The sequence below is a fragment of the Salvelinus alpinus genome, chromosome 2 (genome assembly GCF_045679555.1).
Source record: "Salvelinus alpinus chromosome 2, SLU_Salpinus.1, whole genome shotgun sequence".
NCBI classification, from domain to species: domain Eukaryota; kingdom Metazoa; phylum Chordata; class Actinopteri; order Salmoniformes; family Salmonidae; genus Salvelinus; species Salvelinus alpinus.
Window position 1 is genome coordinate 90,205,889 of NC_092087.1, and position 19,654 is coordinate 90,225,542.

At 49.4% G+C, this 19,654-nt stretch overlaps 9 protein-coding genes across 9 annotated transcripts; all 9 read right to left on the minus strand.

Moving 5' to 3' along the window:
• Positions 1-64: 64 nt before the first annotated feature.
• On the minus strand, positions 65-708 carry LOC139568161 (histone H3-like). Its single transcript, XM_071389901.1, has one exon. It carries the CDS (start codon positions 671-673, stop codon positions 113-115), a length of 561 nt encoding a protein of 186 aa, XP_071246002.1. The 5' UTR covers positions 674-708; the 3' UTR covers positions 65-112.
• A 212-nt stretch (positions 709-920) lies between these two features.
• LOC139541600 (uncharacterized) lies at positions 921-13,711 on the minus strand. The gene is made up of 2 exons (XM_071346416.1): positions 13,232-13,711; positions 921-1,546 (listed from the first exon to the last, which is right to left on the minus strand). The coding sequence occupies exons 1-2, from the start codon at positions 13,615-13,617 to the stop codon at positions 979-981; spliced, it is 954 nt and encodes a 317-aa protein (XP_071202517.1). The 5' UTR covers positions 13,618-13,711; the 3' UTR covers positions 921-978.
• On the minus strand, positions 1,922-3,019 carry LOC139568155 (histone H1). Its single transcript, XM_071389895.1, has one exon. The coding sequence runs from the start codon at positions 2,639-2,641 to the stop codon at positions 2,018-2,020; it is 624 nt and encodes a 207-aa protein (XP_071245996.1). The 5' UTR covers positions 2,642-3,019; the 3' UTR covers positions 1,922-2,017.
• Positions 3,761-4,691, minus strand: LOC139568165 (histone H2B-like). The gene has a single exon (XM_071389904.1). It carries the CDS (start codon positions 4,486-4,488, stop codon positions 3,970-3,972), a length of 519 nt encoding a protein of 172 aa, XP_071246005.1. The 5' UTR covers positions 4,489-4,691; the 3' UTR covers positions 3,761-3,969.
• Positions 4,928-5,613, minus strand: LOC139568171 (histone H4). The gene has a single exon (XM_071389910.1). It carries the CDS (start codon positions 5,299-5,301, stop codon positions 4,990-4,992), a length of 312 nt encoding a protein of 103 aa, XP_071246011.1. The 5' UTR covers positions 5,302-5,613; the 3' UTR covers positions 4,928-4,989.
• LOC139568157 (histone H3-like) lies at positions 12,317-12,960 on the minus strand. Its single transcript, XM_071389897.1, has one exon. The coding sequence runs from the start codon at positions 12,923-12,925 to the stop codon at positions 12,365-12,367; it is 561 nt and encodes a 186-aa protein (XP_071245998.1). The 5' UTR covers positions 12,926-12,960; the 3' UTR covers positions 12,317-12,364.
• A 462-nt stretch (positions 13,712-14,173) lies between the features above and the next one.
• On the minus strand, positions 14,174-15,271 carry LOC139568154 (histone H1). The gene has a single exon (XM_071389894.1). It carries the CDS (start codon positions 14,891-14,893, stop codon positions 14,270-14,272), a length of 624 nt encoding a protein of 207 aa, XP_071245995.1. The 5' UTR covers positions 14,894-15,271; the 3' UTR covers positions 14,174-14,269.
• A 741-nt stretch (positions 15,272-16,012) lies between these two features.
• Positions 16,013-16,943, minus strand: LOC139568166 (histone H2B-like). The gene has a single exon (XM_071389905.1). It carries the CDS (start codon positions 16,738-16,740, stop codon positions 16,222-16,224), a length of 519 nt encoding a protein of 172 aa, XP_071246006.1. The 5' UTR covers positions 16,741-16,943; the 3' UTR covers positions 16,013-16,221.
• Positions 16,944-17,179: 236 nt separating this feature from the next.
• LOC139568172 (histone H4) lies at positions 17,180-17,865 on the minus strand. The gene has a single exon (XM_071389911.1). The coding sequence runs from the start codon at positions 17,551-17,553 to the stop codon at positions 17,242-17,244; it is 312 nt and encodes a 103-aa protein (XP_071246012.1). The 5' UTR covers positions 17,554-17,865; the 3' UTR covers positions 17,180-17,241.
• Positions 17,866-19,654: the final 1,789 nt, after the last annotated feature.

Sequence of the window (19,654 nt, forward strand, 5' to 3'; positions counted from 1 at the left end):
TGTACGTCGACAACATACATGGTGGGAAATGGAACAATTGTGCCTTTTTGACGAAAATATGGAGGTGGCTCTTAAAAGAGCCTTTGGGGGATTTTGGAGATCAGGTCATCGTTTAAGCGCGCTCTCCGCGAATACGACGGGCCAGCTGGATGTCCTTGGGCATGATGGTCACCCTCTTGGCGTGGATGGCGCACAGGTTGGTGTCCTCGAACAGGCCGACCAGGTAAGCCTCGCTAGCCTCCTGCAGGGCCATCACGGCGGAACTCTGGAAGCGCAGGTCGGTCTTGAAGTCCTGGGCAATTTCTCTCACCAGGCGCTGGAAGGGCAGTTTACGGATCAGCAGCTCAGTGGACTTCTGGTAACGACGGATCTCTCGCAGAGCCACGGTGCCGGGCCTGTAACGGTGAGGTTTCTTCACGCCGCCGGTGGCCGGGGCGCTCTTGCGCGCAGCCTTGGTGGCGAGCTGCTTCCTGGGTGCTTTACCACCGGTGGATTTGCGAGCGGTTTGCTTGGTTCTGGCCATGGCGCTAGCTAGATTCCTTCTTTCACAGTCGGAGTATAGCCTCCAAATGCCTATGTGAAGTTTATAAAGCCGGCAGCGGCGTCTGCTGATTGGACACCTTCTACGCACCACTCTGATTGGCCCGTTGCGGAGGCCTCCTCCGGCGCCCATTGGACGGGAGGCTGGGCCTCTCCCTGCCGCCCCAAAATGCAACCCCCACCCTCGCGCGCTTAGCTCTTTTGTTAGGGCCGACACTTTACGCGCGTTCATATTACGCGCATTAATATAATAGTCACCGTGCAAACTTAGTCGCCTAGTAGGTGTTATTGTTCATTCAACGCCTCATGTGGGCACTTGATACGGTGCCGTGTATGTGGCATATAAAAGGACACTTTGCGCTTTTGCTGAGCTAGGTGGTTGGCTCTTAAAAGAGCCTTTGGGGGTTGAGTAGTCAAGTGGCAGCCGCAGTAGCGATTTTACTTGGCTTTGACGGCCTTCTCAGTCTTCTTGGGGAGCAGCACTGCCTGGATGTTGGGTAGCACACCACCCTGAGCGATGGTCACGCCGCCAAGCAGTTTGTTCAGCTCCTCGTCGTTACGGACAGCCAGCTGCAGGTGACGGGGGATGATACGGGTCTTCTTGTTGTCACGGGCAGCGTTGCCGGCCAACTCCAGGATCTCAGCAGTCAGGTACTCGAGCACTGCGGCCAGGTACACTGGTGCGCCAGCGCCCACACGCTCGGCGTAGTTGCCTTTGCGCAGCAGCCTGTGCACTCGGCCCACGGGGAACTGGAGTCCGGCACGGGATGAACGTGTCTTTGCCTTCGCCCTGGCCTTGCCTCCGGTTTTGCCTCTTCCGCTCATATTGCTAGCTTTTAGGATGTCACAGAAAGTCTGAATGAGCCGCTGGCCACCTCGAGAGCCATATTTATACCTCGCCACAAGAGGCACCGATTGGCCACCGGGCCGGTGTGGCCTTATCCAATTGGAGTGAGGGACAGACAGACAGTCAGCCCTAAGCCCGCCCTCACCCACCCGCAGGCAGCTGAGTGAGAAGGGCTAGGCTACTCTGTTTCCCTCCGAATTTGTGACAAATCAAATCAGTCAAATCATCCAAATGGGAAACACTTACGCTATAGTATTAACATGGGTCGGATGATGATTAACACATCACAGCAGCCTGCCTCCTCTCCAATTTGAATTATTAATGGCAATTCTAAAACTTCACAACATTGGCTGGTGCTGCACTCTTGAGTGACAATTGTACGCCATTTTGCCACTCGATTATTATTATTGTTATTATATACCTCTCCCTATCGCTCTCTCCGGGCAGCACACACCCAGAGTGGGAAAATGTGGTGCGTAAAAGTAGCCTGGTGTGCTTGTCATTTCATTTCTTTTGCACGACAGCTACAACATGGAATGACATGCGCTTTTATGGAAAGAGGTGGGTGGCTCTTAAAAGAGCCTTTTGTGGTAACAACATGTGTCGAGTCGAACACCGTTTGGAATAGGTTTACTTCTTCTTGGGGGCTGCCTTTCTGGCCTTGGCTGCCTTGGGCTTGGCGGCTTTGGGCTTCGCTGCCTTGGTAGCCTTTTTGGGGCTCTTGGCCGCCTTCTTGGCCGCCGCGGCGGGCTTCTTCACTTTCTTTGGGCTCTTGGCGACCTTTTTGGGTGTAGCGGGCTTCTTGGCCTTCTTGGGGGACTTCTTTGCGGCGACGGCCTTCTTGGCTGCTACCTTCTTGGGCTTCTTCGCCGCGGCGGGCTTCTTGGCGGCCACCTTCTTTGCTTTGGGGGCTGCGGCTTTCTTGGCGGGCTTCTTTGCCTCCACGGCTTTCTTGTTGAGCTTGAAGGAGCCGGAGGCACCTGTGCCCTTGGTCTGGACCAGGGTGCCCTTGGTGACGAGGCTCTTGACGGCGATCTTGACGCGGGAGTTGTTCTTCTCCACGTCGTAGCCACCTGCAGCCAGACTCTTCTTGAGCGCGGCCAGGGACACGCCGCTCCTCTCCTTGGAGGCGGACACCGCCTTGACGATGAGCTCGCCTACGCTGGGTCCCGCTTTCTTGGCCTTGGCCGCTGCCTTCTTCTTGGGTGCCTTGGCCGGCGCGGCGGCGGCGGGTGCTGGTGCGACTTCTGCCATGGTCCGGTAAACACACACGCTTACTGAACACTACGGTAGTCTGTGAGGAGGAGTACTTTGCTGTAGACGCTGCTCTGCGCTATTGAAGCTCCACACCGTGCAGGGGGCTGGCCTTAAACGCGACATGAGAACCATGTAGACTCAAGCCACCCAGCTCGACTTCTCCCGGCTGGCCAAATGCTCTTTCACTTGTGTTTTCTGGTCGCCAATATCGGTCCAAAAGTCACCGACGGAGCCGTGTTTTTGGCCCAAAAGCGAACGGCCCAGCGAGCAGACTTGTCTCCGTTCAGAATAAAGTCATGTGGGCTGCAGAAGCCCCGTGCATTTTGTTGCGACTCGCTCAAAACCTCACCGTTCGACTGTCGGCTGGAGCTGCGCGCACTGCTTTTCCTGTGCTATTTGTCTCCTAAATGGCCTAAAAGTGCATCCGATTGCGAGCACCATTGATTGTGTAATGAGCCGAGATGTCTGGCAAGGGAATCAGATGGTTTGGCGTCCCCTGATGTGGTCCTTGGTGTTTTAAAGGAGAGCTCTTTTGGGCACCTTAAAACACATGCACTTGTGAGGCCTGGCCGAGACTAGTGTTGTACTCCAACTTTCAACTTGTATTCGTCATGTGTCCAGGACGCACACGATATACACTGCTTACTTGCCCCGTGTGTGTGTGATGTTGTATTAGTGCTTTTGCTGGATTTGGAGCCTCCTATTTGGACACAGTGTGTGTGTGTGTGTTTCCTGTGTCTTTTTTTGCCGATAGGTAGGCAGATAGGTAGTCTCTCTCTCTCTCTCTCTCTGTCTGTCTACTAATCAATGTATCAATGCTTGACTCCGCAGCGTGACTCGACTGGTGCCGGTCTTTGTGTCTGTGGGTCTTGGTGTCTGGCCGGCGCTATGGAGGCTGGCGCCCCATGTGGGCCTGATATAGGGCTAGAGAGTAGAGTGTCTCTCTCTCTCTCTCTCTCTGTAGCTAGTGCATGCATGCATGTGAGTGAGTGGAACAAGGGCTGTATAGATCAATATTTGTAGTGTCCCCACCCCCACTCTAGTCCTTGGAGCACTAGTGGAATCCCACTCCCTTTGTCTACTGGCATGTGCACAATCATCATCTTTTCATTCTAGTTCCACTTATCAAACATATTTTATTGCATAGACTTATTCCACAACAATTTTTTTTTTTTAACCTCTAACCGGTTTAGCATGTTTTGCAGACCAATAAAAAAACACAGCCTAGCTACACATTCATTTGTGATGGATTTGCCTTTTTCACTGACTGGGTGGGTGGCTCTTAAAAGAGCCTTTGGGTTAGTACAGCACTCCAAATGGGCTGTTTACTTGGAGCTGGTGTATTTGGTCACGGCCTTGGTGCCCTCGGACACCGCGTGCTTGGCCAGCTCTCCGGGGAGCAGCAGGCGCACCGCGGTCTGGATCTCCCTGGAGGTGATGGTGGAACGCTTGTTGTAGTGGGCCAGGCGAGAGGACTCTCCGGCGATACGCTCGAAGATGTCGTTCACGAACGAGTTCATGATTCCCATGGCCTTGGAGGAGATGCCGGTGTCGGGGTGGACCTGCTTCAGTACTTTGTACACGTAAATTGCATAGCTCTCCTTCCTCGACTTTCGGCGCTTCTTGCCGCCTTTCCCTGCGGTCTTGGTGACGGCTTTCTTGGAGCCCTTCTTGGGCGCGGACTTTGCTGGCTCGGGCATGATGCTGATGCTTCGAATGAGGGGCTGGACTGCGCTTTCCTCTCTTATGAAGAGGAAGCTAAGCAAATTCAGCGGCCGTGGACACACCCCTGCTTTCTCATAGGCGCCCCTGCTTTCATTTGCCCAGTGGAGCCGAGCGCGCATAAGAGCCTTCCACTCAGAGGCTGGCTCCCTAAACAAAGACCTGTGCGCCCTACCTCCCCCAATTCCATCGCCTATGTTTTTTTACTGGTGGGGAAAATGTGTGTTTCAAAAGGGGGACGTAAATGCATATCCTACAACCTTTGCACCCCCTTTTTGGACTTAGTAGGGCTGTCGGCTTTAGCTTCTGAATCTGTCCTTCTGCCCTTGAACAGGCAGTTCACCCACTGTTCCTATGCCGTCATTGAAAATTAGATTATGTTCTTAACTGACTTGCCTAGTTAAATAAAGGTCTAATAAATTAATTAAAGGTTGGGTGCCGTCGAAATACGACTGTTTCTACACTGAACATAAGAGTCCTGTCATCAACACTCCCTGTCCACTCGAGAGTGGTTCATGGTTTCCTATAACTATGGAATTGGCCTTTTTCAAGCGGATGTGGGTGGCTCTTAAAAGAGCCTTTTGGGTTCAAGTCGGGATGTAGACGTTCAGAAGACAGTGTGTTTAACCGCCGAAACCGTACAGGGTGCGTCCCTGGCGTTTCAGAGCGTAGACCACGTCCATGGCGGTTACGGTCTTCCTCTTGGCGTGCTCGGTGTAGGTGACGGCGTCACGGATCACGTTCTCCAGGAACACCTTCAGGACACCGCGGGTCTCCTCGTAGATCAGGCCGGAGATACGCTTCACGCCGCCACGGCGAGCCAGACGGCGGATAGCGGGCTTGGTGATTCCCTGGATGTTATCGCGGAGAACCTTGCGATGACGCTTGGCGCCTCCCTTTCCGAGTCCCTTGCCGCCTTTGCCTCTTCCAGACATGATGTGTTCGCTAGTGGAGTTCAAGTGAATAAGTGACGTCCGCGATACGTGGTGTGCTGTTATTATCTGCAGTTGGTGGACCTGATTGAAGCCAGTGGCACAGAAAGCGCGCGCTTTTGCCTGGCCTCTGTTGCAAAGGGATCGGCGCTCGTTCTAGGGAACGAGGGAGGAGCGATAGGGGTTCTGCCAAGAAGAAATGAAAGCAAGTCAAACTGGGTAATCGACTAGTACTCTATGTTCCACAGTAGTTGAATCAGCTGTGCCTCTCCAGGGCTACAACAAAAATGTCTACTGGTAGGCTACTCTACCCCTGGAGTTGGAAAACACTGATTTAGTAGGATTCAACCCACTGCAGTTTCTCCCCCCCCCCCAATAGAGACAGCCCTAAAGAAGTCGAATAGAGGTCCCAGTTAGAAAGGACAAAGGAAGGTGACTCTTCCACACACCTAATAACAAGTACTAACACACCAAACCTTCATGCCATAATTGAGACACCGTTATAGACCACGGGGAAACAAATACACATGGAATGCCATAAAGCTAAAAGGGGCTCATAATGTCACCTCATCGGTCATTTTGCTATTGAAGGCCATGTAATATAACATCAATCTTCTTTTTTCTTCCCTACACAGGATCCGGCCTGACGGTCAGGGAGCCAAGAGGACCCGAGGTGCCGATGGGAAGGGTGGTGATACCTCTGTAAGGTGAAACGGCAGTAAAACATTCCTCAGACACCCACACACACACACAATGAAGGGATAGTTTTCCTATTCGTACAGAGGTGTGCAAATATTGTATTGGACTTGTGTTCACAAACCAATAACAAATCGTCTTATTATGGAATGAGTGGATCATTTATAGGCCAGATAGCACTATGGCCGTCAAATGAACGCCACAGAAGGAGGGCCCGTCTCAACAGGTCATTTCAAAAGGACACGTACTGGCAATTGATCAATCGGTGCCGTTTATTCACATCTCAAATGTGAATAGCTTTCATCTTACTACTTATTGTTGCCGTAATTGTCTCTTACTTGTACTTACTGGCTGCCGGGCCTCGGTTTAGTACATCGAGGAACAGAGGTTGCCTTTTAGGATACAGCTAGTGTCACAAAGTCACTTTGTCATAGCAGGTTAGGAGAAACAGGCTCAGTTAAAAAAAATGTTTTTAACCTTTATTGAACCAGGAAGGCCTCGTAGATATTAAAATCTCTTTTTCAAGAGCGTCCTGGCCAAGTTAGGCAGCACCGAGTCATTACAACAATTACAGACAGACAACATGAAAAACTACAAGTCATCTAGTAAAAACCATTGAATTCACAAGAGTATAACAAAATCAAAAACAGCAGGTCAGGGAATCAGCCTCAAAATCCTTCATCGGTGATTGAAAAACACCAATCGGGACAAGTTCTTCCAGTTTCAAATGATTTTGTAAGCTGTTCCGAGACGATGGCGCAGAGTACATAAAAGACCTTATACCAAATTCGGTTCAGACATTTGGAACAGTTAGCGGGATAAAGTCCAGCGAACGAAGAGAGTACCCACCACATTTCTGAACAATAAAAATGGCCAAATAAAAAGGTAGTAAAGCCAAAATGGCTTGGTCAATAAAAGTATACCAGAAGGCCAGCCAACCCTGGTATACAAAGTGCAGTGGGGCGTAAGTGTTTTTGCAGTTTAAAATACATCTCAAAGTGCCATGGTAAAGAGTGTCAATTGATCTCAAACACCGAGCGGAAGCATTCGTATATCAAATATCCCCATAGTCTAGTAAAGGCAGAAATGTAGCTTAGAAGAAGGGTTAGGCTTACCCTAAATGTCACTTCCCGTCGTACTTGTACTCCGTGTACGCACGACCGACTTACAAGTCATCGCACAGAGAGCACACGCACTGTCTGGAAGACCGCACCGGACTGAATTGGAATCCCTCAAACGGCACACTAACTGCATTCCGCTTTATGATGTCACAGTCAGGCCCTCGGACCACTGGTCCTCAACATTCTCAAACACCTTGGATACCGAAGCCAAACATTCTCCATTCACTCACATTCACAATTCAACCAGGGAGAAGGCTGCCAGGAATTGGATGCTGAAAAAAGCTCACCTACAGAGCAACATCATAGGACTGGGAGTGAACCGTACTCTGTCCGCGGACATGCTCGGGGCCTTGTGTTCAACAGCAGGTTAGACTCTGTCCCTTGTTCCCTTCAACTGCTTGCATTTCCCTATTATCAACAGTGCAGATACTTCACATGTAGAGTACAACAACAAATAACACAGGGCCTGTTACCACACCCTATAGGCTAGGACTTTCACTTGGACCACAGTGACATCGGTAGTAAGTCGGCCGCAGCGTAACTGACGGGGACATCAAGGGGAAATGGAAGGGGGACACACACTGAGGAAAACTCCTACCGACATACAATCTATTGTAATTACCCATTCGATCCAAATCTAATTTGCCACATACACGTGTTTAGTACGGAAATGCTTGTGTTACTAGCTCCAACAGCACAGTCACATCAAACAAGTAAGATCTAACCATGTCCCAGGATTCCACACAATACACCCAAATCTAACAAAAGGGATCGAATGACAATACATCAATATCTGGACGAGCAATGTCACACCGGCATAGACTAACATACCTAACGATAGAATACTGTATATCCGTATGACAAGAGCTCCGCATGATGAAAGTGACTGGTGTTCCATTAATCAAGTGGCCAGTGATTTCTAACACAAACACACACCTCACCACGTTGCAAGACAGGAATGAAGACATGATTCAGGCGAGATGCAATGTTGACACTCTATGCTTCATTTAGGAGCTCAAATGAATAGGTCAACACATATAGATAGGGAGGCACTGACCAGAAGTCATGTTGCCAACACTGCCTTTCAATTCATTCAGTCTGCTCATCATTCAAGCCACATAGAGAGGGATCTTTGCACCACCTGCTGGATCAGAAGTGCTACTGACAATGGCACACAGAGCGAGCATTTATCCCTCGACCTGATGCAATTTGCACAAGTATGTGGTCCAAAAAACCACTAACTACAACAGATCATCAAATAGGCAGAGGTTCAACACATTAAATAGAACATGTTCTCCTAGCTCACGTGAGCATTGCATTGTGGAAAACAATGACTTTAGAAGAGCGTGTCTTGAAATGTGAAGCGTGTATTTGTAGATCAATCACAGAATAGGTTTGGTGAAAAAGTAACCGTACGTCACTATGACTTCATTTGACTGCTCTTAAATCATATTCACTTGCACATTTTCTGCTGCTTTGTCTCCTGCAGATTTGGAACACAACGTCATGTGGATGTATGTTTCTCAACTGTCAAAGGAGGGTAAATTACATAGTACCGCTTTATTAAAAAACGGATTGCTACTTTTCTCTCTAGCCTAGTGCACTCTTTATCTGTAGGCAGCTGCAAAAAAAAGGTCCACATGCCATTATATCATATAGCCTATAGGTCAACTTTTTCTCCAGGACTACGTCTTACACCAATGCACCCCGACAAAGGTTTTGTTGCAGTGACCAGGGAAAGAACGTGGCCGGAATTAACTGGATGATTCTGTGACCAATTACAGGAGGGGGTCTGTTGGATGAGGGGTGTACTGAACTGTGCCTATAGCATGTCACACATCCCTCCAACGGGAAATTGGCCTTGGCAAATGGCCAGAGGCGCTGTCCTTTCCAGCACCACGGAGCTCCGCTATTACCTGTGTGGTGAGTGAAGATGCAGCAGAGGCGCGCTGTCTGTCCATTCAAACGTGCTGAATACAGCAACGCATGCGCAGAGATTTCCTGTTTGCTTCCTGATTTTGGCCAAAGGTTCGCCTCCACTTTTAGCCTGTGCCATGCGTCTGACTATAGTACATTATCCCTTTGCATTCAACGGGTTATGTCGTTTTACCACCTCTTTTGATCTACGTTATTTGTATTCGCCGGGTGCTTTATAGGCCCATCACTTTAGCTGTGTGAATTCTGCATTTAACTGGCAGCCTGTATTTAGGGCCTTTACTGGGTCTTATCATTTGGTGAAGCTGTCAAGGGGTTTCGATTCCTGAGCAAATCTTCTTTCGCCTAGGTGATTTAGCTACACTGTAAAAAAAGGATGTGGCAGCCTAGTAGATAGTGGCAGCCCAACAAACACAAAAACCAACTAACAAATACAGTCATTCAAGTACGGTCTACATCGGTGCACTCAAAAGAACACACGAAGACTAAATCTCACTTCAGAAGTCGACTTCTAATCTATGCATATGATCATCGAATATTATGCACTTCTGAGGCATTTACTTCCTTATCAAGTCTATGCAGCAATGCAGCGCTGGTGATTGCAATTCTGTAATTGGTCAATTAATAATAGGACTAATCATTGCAGCTGCTTGTGTCCTGTTTCGTAACAGCTGTTTTGCAAGGCCTTGATGATTACATCTTTTCATTCCTGCTGTCCCGATAGCTTTTCTCTCAATTAACAAAGGAGGAACAATGGGTACGTAATAGGATTAGTCAGAGATATCATTTCTTTGCCTCAATACCTTGGTCAGTCGCATGAGTTATGGGGTGCACATGTTTTCGATTTTTTTGAAATGGGGATTTTCACTAAGTCATTGACACACTCTAGCATGTTACATTCCAACAGCTATTGGATTCGAAAAAGTACCACTTGGGGACCCGAGGACCGAGTTTGGGAAACGCTGGCCTGAAGATCAAATACCACTACGATGTGCTCACAAGTTGGCAGTAGCCGCGTTTAACCACTAGATGGCCTCCGTGCTCCACGGTAAAGTTTTCCCCTCTGCACGAGTCTCAGCAGCACTGCAATATGGGACTTTCAAAGTCTGCTGGCATGCTATGTTGTTCTTAGCTACGTAGTGACCATTTTTGCGACTCTTTGCCCTATGACATTACTATCACTCATTACTGCAGGTGTATTTTCCCCTCCTTTGTAAAAACCTTTCACTCTTCTACTCTAGGCATACATACATACATGTGGTCACATCACTCTCTCTTTAGCAGATCATATCGCAGCTACAATTACGCAAAGGCAAACGTGCAATACGTCGCTTTTCTTTCGATGTCACCTTTATTTAACTAGTCACGTCAGTTAAGAACCAACTCTTATTTGCAATCACGGCCGGTTGTGATACAGCCTGGAATCGAACCACGGTCTGTAGTGACTCGAGAGCAGGGAACGCGACGTGTTAGTCAACAACATACATGGTGGGAAATGGAACAAGTGTGCCTTTTTGACGGAAATATGGAGGTGTTTGGGGGATTTTGGAGATCAGGTCATCGTTTATGCGCATGTCTTGAAATGTGAAGCGTGTATTTGTAGATGAATCACAGAATAGGTTAGGGGAAAAAGTAACTGTACGTCACATTTGACTGCTCTTAAATCATATTCACTTGCACATTTTCTGCTGCTTTGTCTCCTGCAGATATGGAACACAACGTTATGTGAATGTATGTTTCTCAAGTGTCAAATGAGGGAAAAAACGTGGCCGATTCTGTCACCAATGTTGGATGAGGGCTGTACTGAACTGTGCCTATAGCATGTCACAAATCACTCCAACGGGAAATAGGCCTTGGCAAATGTCCTTTTCAGCACCACGGAGCTCCGCTATTACCTGTCTCGTGAGTGCTGGATACAGCAACGCATGCGCAGAGATGTCCTGTCTGCTTCCTGATTTGCCCAAAGGTTCGCCTCCACTTTTTGCCTGTGCCATGCGTCTGACTATAGTACATTATCCCTTTGGATTGATGCCTTTGCATTCAACGGGTAATGTCGTTTTCCCACCTCTTTTGACCTGCGTTCTTTTGTATTCGCCGGGTGCTTTATAGGCCTATCACTTTAGCTGTGTGATTTCGGCATTTAACTGGCAGCCTGTATTTAGGGCCTTTACTGGGTCTTCTTATCATTTGTTTCGATTCCGGAGCAAATCTTCTTGCGCGTAGGTGATTTTGCTACACTTTTGCTACACTCTACATCGGTGCACTCAACATTGACATACATTCGAAACAAAGCACACATGAAGACTACATCTCACTTCAGAAGTCGACTTCTAATCTATGCACTTCTGAGGCATTTACTTCCTTATCAAGTCTATGCAGCAATGCAGCGCTGGTGATTGCAATTATGGAATTGGTCAACTAATAATAGGACTAATCATTGCAGCTGCTTGTGTCCTGTTTCGTAACAGCTGTTTTGCAAGCCCTTGATGATTACATCTTTTCATTCCTGCTGTCCCGATAGCTTTTCTCTTAAGGGATCACTGATGTAGTCTAAAGGAGGAACAATGGGTATGTAATAGGATTAGTCAGAGATATCATTGTTGGGTCAATACCTTAGTCAGTCGCATGAATTATGGGGTGCACATGTTTTTGTGTTTTTTTTCAACGGTCACATGGCACAGCAAAGAGGGAATGGGGTTTTTCACTAAGTCATTGACACACTCTAGCATGTTACATTCCAACAGCTATTGGATTCGAAAAAGTACCACTTGGGGACCGAGTTTGGGAAACGCTGGCCTGAAGATCAAATACCACTACGATGTTGGCACTTGCCGCGTTTAACCACTAGATGGCCTCCGTGCTCCACGGTAAAGTTTTCCCCTCTGCACGAGTCTCTCAGCAGCACTGCAATACGGGACTTTCATCAAAGTCTGGTGGCATGCTAATGTTTTTCGTAGCTACGTAGTGACCAATTTTGCCACTCTTTGCCCTATGTCATTACTGCTAGTGTATTTTCCCCTCCTTTGTAAAACCTTTTGACTCTAGGCATACATACATACATCACTCTCTTTAGCAGATCATATCGCAGCTACAATTACGCAAAGTAACACGTGCAATACGTCGCTTTTCTTTCGATGTTAAGAACCAGCGCTTATTTGCACTCACGGCCGGCTGTGATACAGCCTGGAATCGAACCACGGTCTGTACGTCGACAACATACATGGTGGGAAATGGAACAATTGTGCCTTTTTGACGAAAATATGGAGGTGGCTCTTAAAAGAGCCTTTGGGGGATTTTGGAGATCAGGTCATCGTTTAAGCGCGCTCTCCGCGAATACGACGGGCCAGCTGGATGTCCTTGGGCATGATGGTCACCCTCTTGGCGTGGATGGCGCACAGGTTGGTGTCCTCGAACAGGCCGACCAGGTAAGCCTCGCTAGCCTCCTGCAGGGCCATCACGGCGGAACTCTGGAAGCGCAGGTCGGTCTTGAAGTCCTGGGCAATTTCTCTCACCAGGCGCTGGAAGGGCAGTTTACGGATCAGCAGCTCAGTGGACTTCTGGTAACGACGGATCTCTCGCAGAGCCACGGTGCCGGGCCTGTAACGGTGAGGTTTCTTCACGCCGCCGGTGGCCGGGGCGCTCTTGCGCGCAGCCTTGGTGGCGAGCTGCTTCCTGGGTGCTTTACCACCGGTGGATTTGCGAGCGGTTTGCTTGGTTCTGGCCATGGCGCTAGCTAGATTCCTTCTTTCACAGTCGGAGTATAGCCTCCAAATGCCTATGTGAAGTTTATAAAGCCGGCAGCGGCGTCTGCTGATTGGACACCTTCTACGCACCACTCTGATTGGCCCGTTGCGGAGGCCTCCTCCGGCGCCCATTGGACGGGAGGCTGGGCCTCTCCCTGCCGCCCCAAAATGCAACCCCCACCCTCGCGCGCTTAGCTCTTTTGTTAGGGCCGACACTTTACGCGCGTTCATATTACGCGCATTAATATAATAGTCACCGTGCAAACTTAGTCGCCTAGTAGGTGTTATTGTTCATTCAACGCCTCATGTGGGCACTTGATACGGTGCCGTGTATGTGGCATATAAAAGGACACTTTGCGCTTTTGCTGAGCTAGGTGGTTGGCTCTTAAAAGAGCCTTTGGGGGTTGAGTAGTCAAGTGGCAGCCGCAGTAGCGATTTTACTTGGCTTTGACGGCCTTCTCAGTCTTCTTGGGGAGCAGCACTGCCTGGATGTTGGGTAGCACACCACCCTGAGCGATGGTCACGCCGCCAAGCAGTTTGTTCAGCTCCTCGTCGTTACGGACAGCCAGCTGCAGGTGACGGGGGATGATACGGGTCTTCTTGTTGTCACGGGCAGCGTTGCCGGCCAACTCCAGGATCTCAGCAGTCAGGTACTCGAGCACTGCGGCCAGGTACACTGGTGCGCCAGCGCCCACACGCTCGGCGTAGTTGCCTTTGCGCAGCAGCCTGTGCACTCGGCCCACGGGGAACTGGAGTCCGGCACGGGATGAACGTGTCTTTGCCTTCGCCCTGGCCTTGCCTCCGGTTTTGCCTCTTCCGCTCATATTGCTAGCTTTTAGGATGTCACAGAAAGTCTGAATGAGCCGCTGGCCACCTCGAGAGCCATATTTATACCTCGCCACAAGAGGCACCGATTGGCCACCGGGCCGGTGTGGCCTTATCCAATTGGAGTGAGGGACAGACAGACAGTCAGCCCTAAGCCCGCCCTCACCCACCCGCAGGCAGCTGAGTGAGAAGGGCTAGGCTACTCTGTTTCCCTCCGAATTTGTGACAAATCAAATCAGTCAAATCATCCAAATGGGAAACACTTACGCTATAGTATTAACATGGGTCGGATGATGATTAACACATCACAGCAGCCTGCCTCCTCTCCAATTTGAATTATTAATGGCAATTCTAAAACTTCACAACATTGGCTGGTGCTGCACTCTTGAGTGACAATTGTACGCCATTTTGCCACTCGATTATTATTATTGTTATTATATACCTCTCCCTATCGCTCTCTCCGGGCAGCACACACCCAGAGTGGGAAAATGTGGTGCGTAAAAGTAGCCTGGTGTGCTTGTCATTTCATTTCTTTTGCACGACAGCTACAACATGGAATGACATGCGCTTTTATGGAAAGAGGTGGGTGGCTCTTAAAAGAGCCTTTTGTGGTAACAACATGTGTCGAGTCGAACACCGTTTGGAATAGGTTTACTTCTTCTTGGGGGCTGCCTTTCTGGCCTTGGCTGCCTTGGGCTTGGCGGCTTTGGGCTTCGCTGCCTTGGTAGCCTTTTTGGGGCTCTTGGCCGCCTTCTTGGCCGCCGCGGCGGGCTTCTTCACTTTCTTTGGGCTCTTGGCGACCTTTTTGGGTGTAGCGGGCTTCTTGGCCTTCTTGGGGGACTTCTTTGCGGCGACGGCCTTCTTGGCTGCTACCTTCTTGGGCTTCTTCGCCGCGGCGGGCTTCTTGGCGGCCACCTTCTTTGCTTTGGGGGCTGCGGCTTTCTTGGCGGGCTTCTTTGCCTCCACGGCTTTCTTGTTGAGCTTGAAGGAGCCGGAGGCACCTGTGCCCTTGGTCTGGACCAGGGTGCCCTTGGTGACGAGGCTCTTGACGGCGATCTTGACGCGGGAGTTGTTCTTCTCCACGTCGTAGCCACCTGCAGCCAGACTCTTCTTGAGCGCGGCCAGGGACACGCCGCTCCTCTCCTTGGAGGCGGACACCGCCTTGACGATGAGCTCGCCTACGCTGGGTCCCGCTTTCTTGGCCTTGGCCGCTGCCTTCTTCTTGGGTGCCTTGGCCGGCGCGGCGGCGGCGGGTGCTGGTGCGACTTCTGCCATGGTCCGGTAAACACACACGCTTACTGAACACTACGGTAGTCTGTGAGGAGGAGTACTTTGCTGTAGACGCTGCTCTGCGCTATTGAAGCTCCACACCGTGCAGGGGGCTGGCCTTAAACGCGACATGAGAACCATGTAGACTCAAGCCACCCAGCTCGACTTCTCCCGGCTGGCCAAATGCTCTTTCACTTGTGTTTTCTGGTCGCCAATATCGGTCCAAAAGTCACCGACGGAGCCGTGTTTTTGGCCCAAAAGCGAACGGCCCAGCGAGCAGACTTGTCTCCGTTCAGAATAAAGTCATGTGGGCTGCAGAAGCCCCGTGCATTTTGTTGCGACTCGCTCAAAACCTCACCGTTCGACTGTCGGCTGGAGCTGCGCGCACTGCTTTTCCTGTGCTATTTGTCTCCTAAATGGCCTAAAAGTGCATCCGATTGCGAGCACCATTGATTGTGTAATGAGCCGAGATGTCTGGCAAGGGAATCAGATGGTTTGGCGTCCCCTGATGTGGTCCTTGGTGTTTTAAAGGAGAGCTCTTTTGGGCACCTTAAAACACATGCACTTGTGAGGCCTGGCCGAGACTAGTGTTGTACTCCAACTTTCAACTTGTATTCGTCATGTGTCCAGGACGCACACGATATACACTGCTTACTTGCCCCGTGTGTGTGTGATGTTGTATTAGTGCTTTTGCTGGATTTGGAGCCTCCTATTTGGACACAGTGTGTGTGTGTGTGTTTCCTGTGTCTTTTTTTGCCGATAGGTAGGCAGATAGGTAGTCTCTCTCTCTCTCTCTCTCTGTCTGTCTACTAATCAATGTATCAATGCTTGACTCCGCAGCGTGACTCGACTGGTGCCGGTCTTTGTGTCTGTGGGTCTTGGTGTCTGGCCGGCGCTATGGAGGCTGGCGCCCCATGTGGGCCTGATATAGGGCTAGAGAGTAGAGTGTCTCTCTCTCTCTCTCTCTCTGTAGCTAGTGCATGCATGCATGTGAGTGAGTGGAACAAGGGCTGTATAGATCAATATTTGTAGTGTCCCCACCCCCACTCTAGTCCTTGGAGCACTAGTGGAATCCCACTCCCTTTGTCTACTGGCATGTGCACAATCATCATCTTTTCATTCTAGTTCCACTTATCAAACATATTTTATTGCATAGACTTATTCCACAACAATTTTTTTTTTTTAACCTCTAACCGGTTTAGCATGTTTTGCAGACCAATAAAAAAACACAGCCTAGCTACACATTCATTTGTGATGGATTTGCCTTTTTCACTGACTGGGTGGGTGGCTCTTAAAAGAGCCTTTGGGTTAGTACAGCACTCCAAATGGGCTGTTTACTTGGAGCTGGTGTATTTGGTCACGGCCTTGGTGCCCTCGGACACCGCGTGCTTGGCCAGCTCTCCGGGGAGCAGCAGGCGCACCGCGGTCTGGATCTCCCTGGAGGTGATGGTGGAACGCTTGTTGTAGTGGGCCAGGCGAGAGGACTCTCCGGCGATACGCTCGAAGATGTCGTTCACGAACGAGTTCATGATTCCCATGGCCTTGGAGGAGATGCCGGTGTCGGGGTGGACCTGCTTCAGTACTTTGTACACGTAAATTGCATAGCTCTCCTTCCTCGACTTTCGGCGCTTCTTGCCGCCTTTCCCTGCGGTCTTGGTGACGGCTTTCTTGGAGCCCTTCTTGGGCGCGGACTTTGCTGGCTCGGGCATGATGCTGATGCTTCGAATGAGGGGCTGGACTGCGCTTTCCTCTCTTATGAAGAGGAAGCTAAGCAAATTCAGCGGCCGTGGACACACCCCTGCTTTCTCATAGGCGCCCCTGCTTTCATTTGCCCAGTGGAGCCGAGCGCGCATAAGAGCCTTCCACTCAGAGGCTGGCTCCCTAAACAAAGACCTGTGCGCCCTACCTCCCCCAATTCCATCGCCTATGTTTTTTTACTGGTGGGGAAAATGTGTGTTTCAAAAGGGGGACGTAAATGCATATCCTACAACCTTTGCACCCCCTTTTTGGACTTAGTAGGGCTGTCGGCTTTAGCTTCTGAATCTGTCCTTCTGCCCTTGAACAGGCAGTTCACCCACTGTTCCTATGCCGTCATTGAAAATTAGATTATGTTCTTAACTGACTTGCCTAGTTAAATAAAGGTCTAATAAATTAATTAAAGGTTGGGTGCCGTCGAAATACGACTGTTTCTACACTGAACATAAGAGTCCTGTCATCAACACTCCCTGTCCACTCGAGAGTGGTTCATGGTTTCCTATAACTATGGAATTGGCCTTTTTCAAGCGGATGTGGGTGGCTCTTAAAAGAGCCTTTTGGGTTCAAGTCGGGATGTAGACGTTCAGAAGACAGTGTGTTTAACCGCCGAAACCGTACAGGGTGCGTCCCTGGCGTTTCAGAGCGTAGACCACGTCCATGGCGGTTACGGTCTTCCTCTTGGCGTGCTCGGTGTAGGTGACGGCGTCACGGATCACGTTCTCCAGGAACACCTTCAGGACACCGCGGGTCTCCTCGTAGATCAGGCCGGAGATACGCTTCACGCCGCCACGGCGAGCCAGACGGCGGATAGCGGGCTTGGTGATTCCCTGGATGTTATCGCGGAGAACCTTGCGATGACGCTTGGCGCCTCCCTTTCCGAGTCCCTTGCCGCCTTTGCCTCTTCCAGACATGATGTGTTCGCTAGTGGAGTTCAAGTGAATAAGTGACGTCCGCGATACGTGGTGTGCTGTTATTATCTGCAGTTGGTGGACCTGATTGAAGCCAGTGGCACAGAAAGCGCGCGCTTTTGCCTGGCCTCTGTTGCAAAGGGATCGGCGCTCGTTCTAGGGAACGAGGGAGGAGCGATAGGGGTTCTGCCAAGAAGAAATGAAAGCAAGTCAAACTGGGTAATCGACTAGTACTCTATGTTCCACAGTAGTTGAATCAGCTGTGCCTCTCCAGGGCTACAACAAAAATGTCTACTGGTAGGCTACTCTACCCCTGGAGTTGGAAAACACTGATTTAGTAGGATTCAACCCACTGCAGTTTCTCCCCCCCCCCCAATAGAGACAGCCCTAAAGAAGTCGAATAGAGGTCCCAGTTAGAAAGGACAAAGGAAGGTGACTCTTCCACACACCTAATAACAAGTACTAACACACCAAACCTTCATGCCATAATTGAGACACCGTTATAGACCACGGGGAAACAAATACACATGGAATGCCATAAAGCTAAAAGGGGCTCATAATGTCACCTCATCGGTCATTTTGCTATTGAAGGCCATGTAATATAACATCAATCTTCTTTTTTCTTCCCTACACAGGATCCGGCCTGACGGTCAGGGAGCCAAGAGGACCCGAGGTGCCGATGGGAAGGGTGGTGATACCTCTGTAAGGTGAAACGGCAGTAAAACATTCCTCAGACACCCACACACACACACAATGAAGGGATAGTTTTCCTATTCGTACAGAGGTGTGCAAATATTGTATTGGACTTGTGTTCACAAACCAATAACAAATCGTCTTATTATGGAATGAGTGGATCATTTATAGGCCAGATAGCACTATGGCCGTCAAATGAACGCCACAGAAGGAGGGCCCGTCTCAACAGGTCATTTCAAAAGGACACGTACTGGCAATTGATCAATCGGTGCCGTTTATTCACATCTCAAATGTGAATAGCTTTCATCTTACTACTTATTGTTGCCGTAATTGTCTCTTACTTGTACTTACTGGCTGCCGGGCCTCGGTTTAGTACATCGAGGAACAGAGGTTGCCTTTTAGGATACAGCTAGTGTCACAAAGTCACTTTGTCATAGCAGGTTAGGAGAAACAGGCTCAGTTAAAAAAAATGTTTTTAACCTTTATTGAACCAGGAAGGCCTCGTAGATATTAAAATCTCTTTTTCAAGAGCGTCCTGGCCAAGTTAGGCAGCACCGAGTCATTACAACAATTACAGACAGACAACATGAAAAACTACAAGTCATCTAGTAAAAACCATTGAATTCACAAGAGTATAACAAAATCAAAAACAGCAGGTCAGGGAATCAGCCTCAAAATCCTTCATCGGTGATTGAAAAACACCAATCGGGACAAGTTCTTCCAGTTTCAAATGATTTTGTAAGCTGTTCCGAGACGATGGCGCAGAGTACATAAAAGACCTTATACCAAATTCGGTTCAGACATTTGGAACAGTTAGCGGGATAAAGTCCAGCGAACGAAGAGAGTACCCACCACATTTCTGAACAATAAAAATGGCCAAATAAAAAGGTAGTAAAGCCAAAATGGCTTGGTCAATAAAAGTATACCAGAAGGCCAGCCAACCCTGGTATACAAAGTGCAGTGGGGCGTAAGTGTTTTTGCAGTTTAAAATACATCTCAAAGTGCCATGGTAAAGAGTGTCAATTGATCTCAAACACCGAGCGGAAGCATTCGTATATCAAATATCCCCATAGTCTAGTAAAGGCAGAAATGTAGCTTAGAAGAAGGGTTAGGCTTACCCTAAATGTCACTTCCCGTCGTACTTGTACTCCGTGTACGCACGACCGACTTACAAGTCATCGCACAGAGAGCACACGCACTGTCTGGAAGACCGCACCGGACTGAATTGGAATCCCTCAAACGGCACACTAACTGCATTCCGCTTTATGATGTCACAGTCAGGCCCTCGGACCACTGGTCCTCAACATTCTCAAACACCTTGGATACCGAAGCCAAACATTCTCCATTCACTCACATTCACAATTCAACCAGGGAGAAGGCTGCCAGGAATTGGATGCTGAAAAAAGCTCAC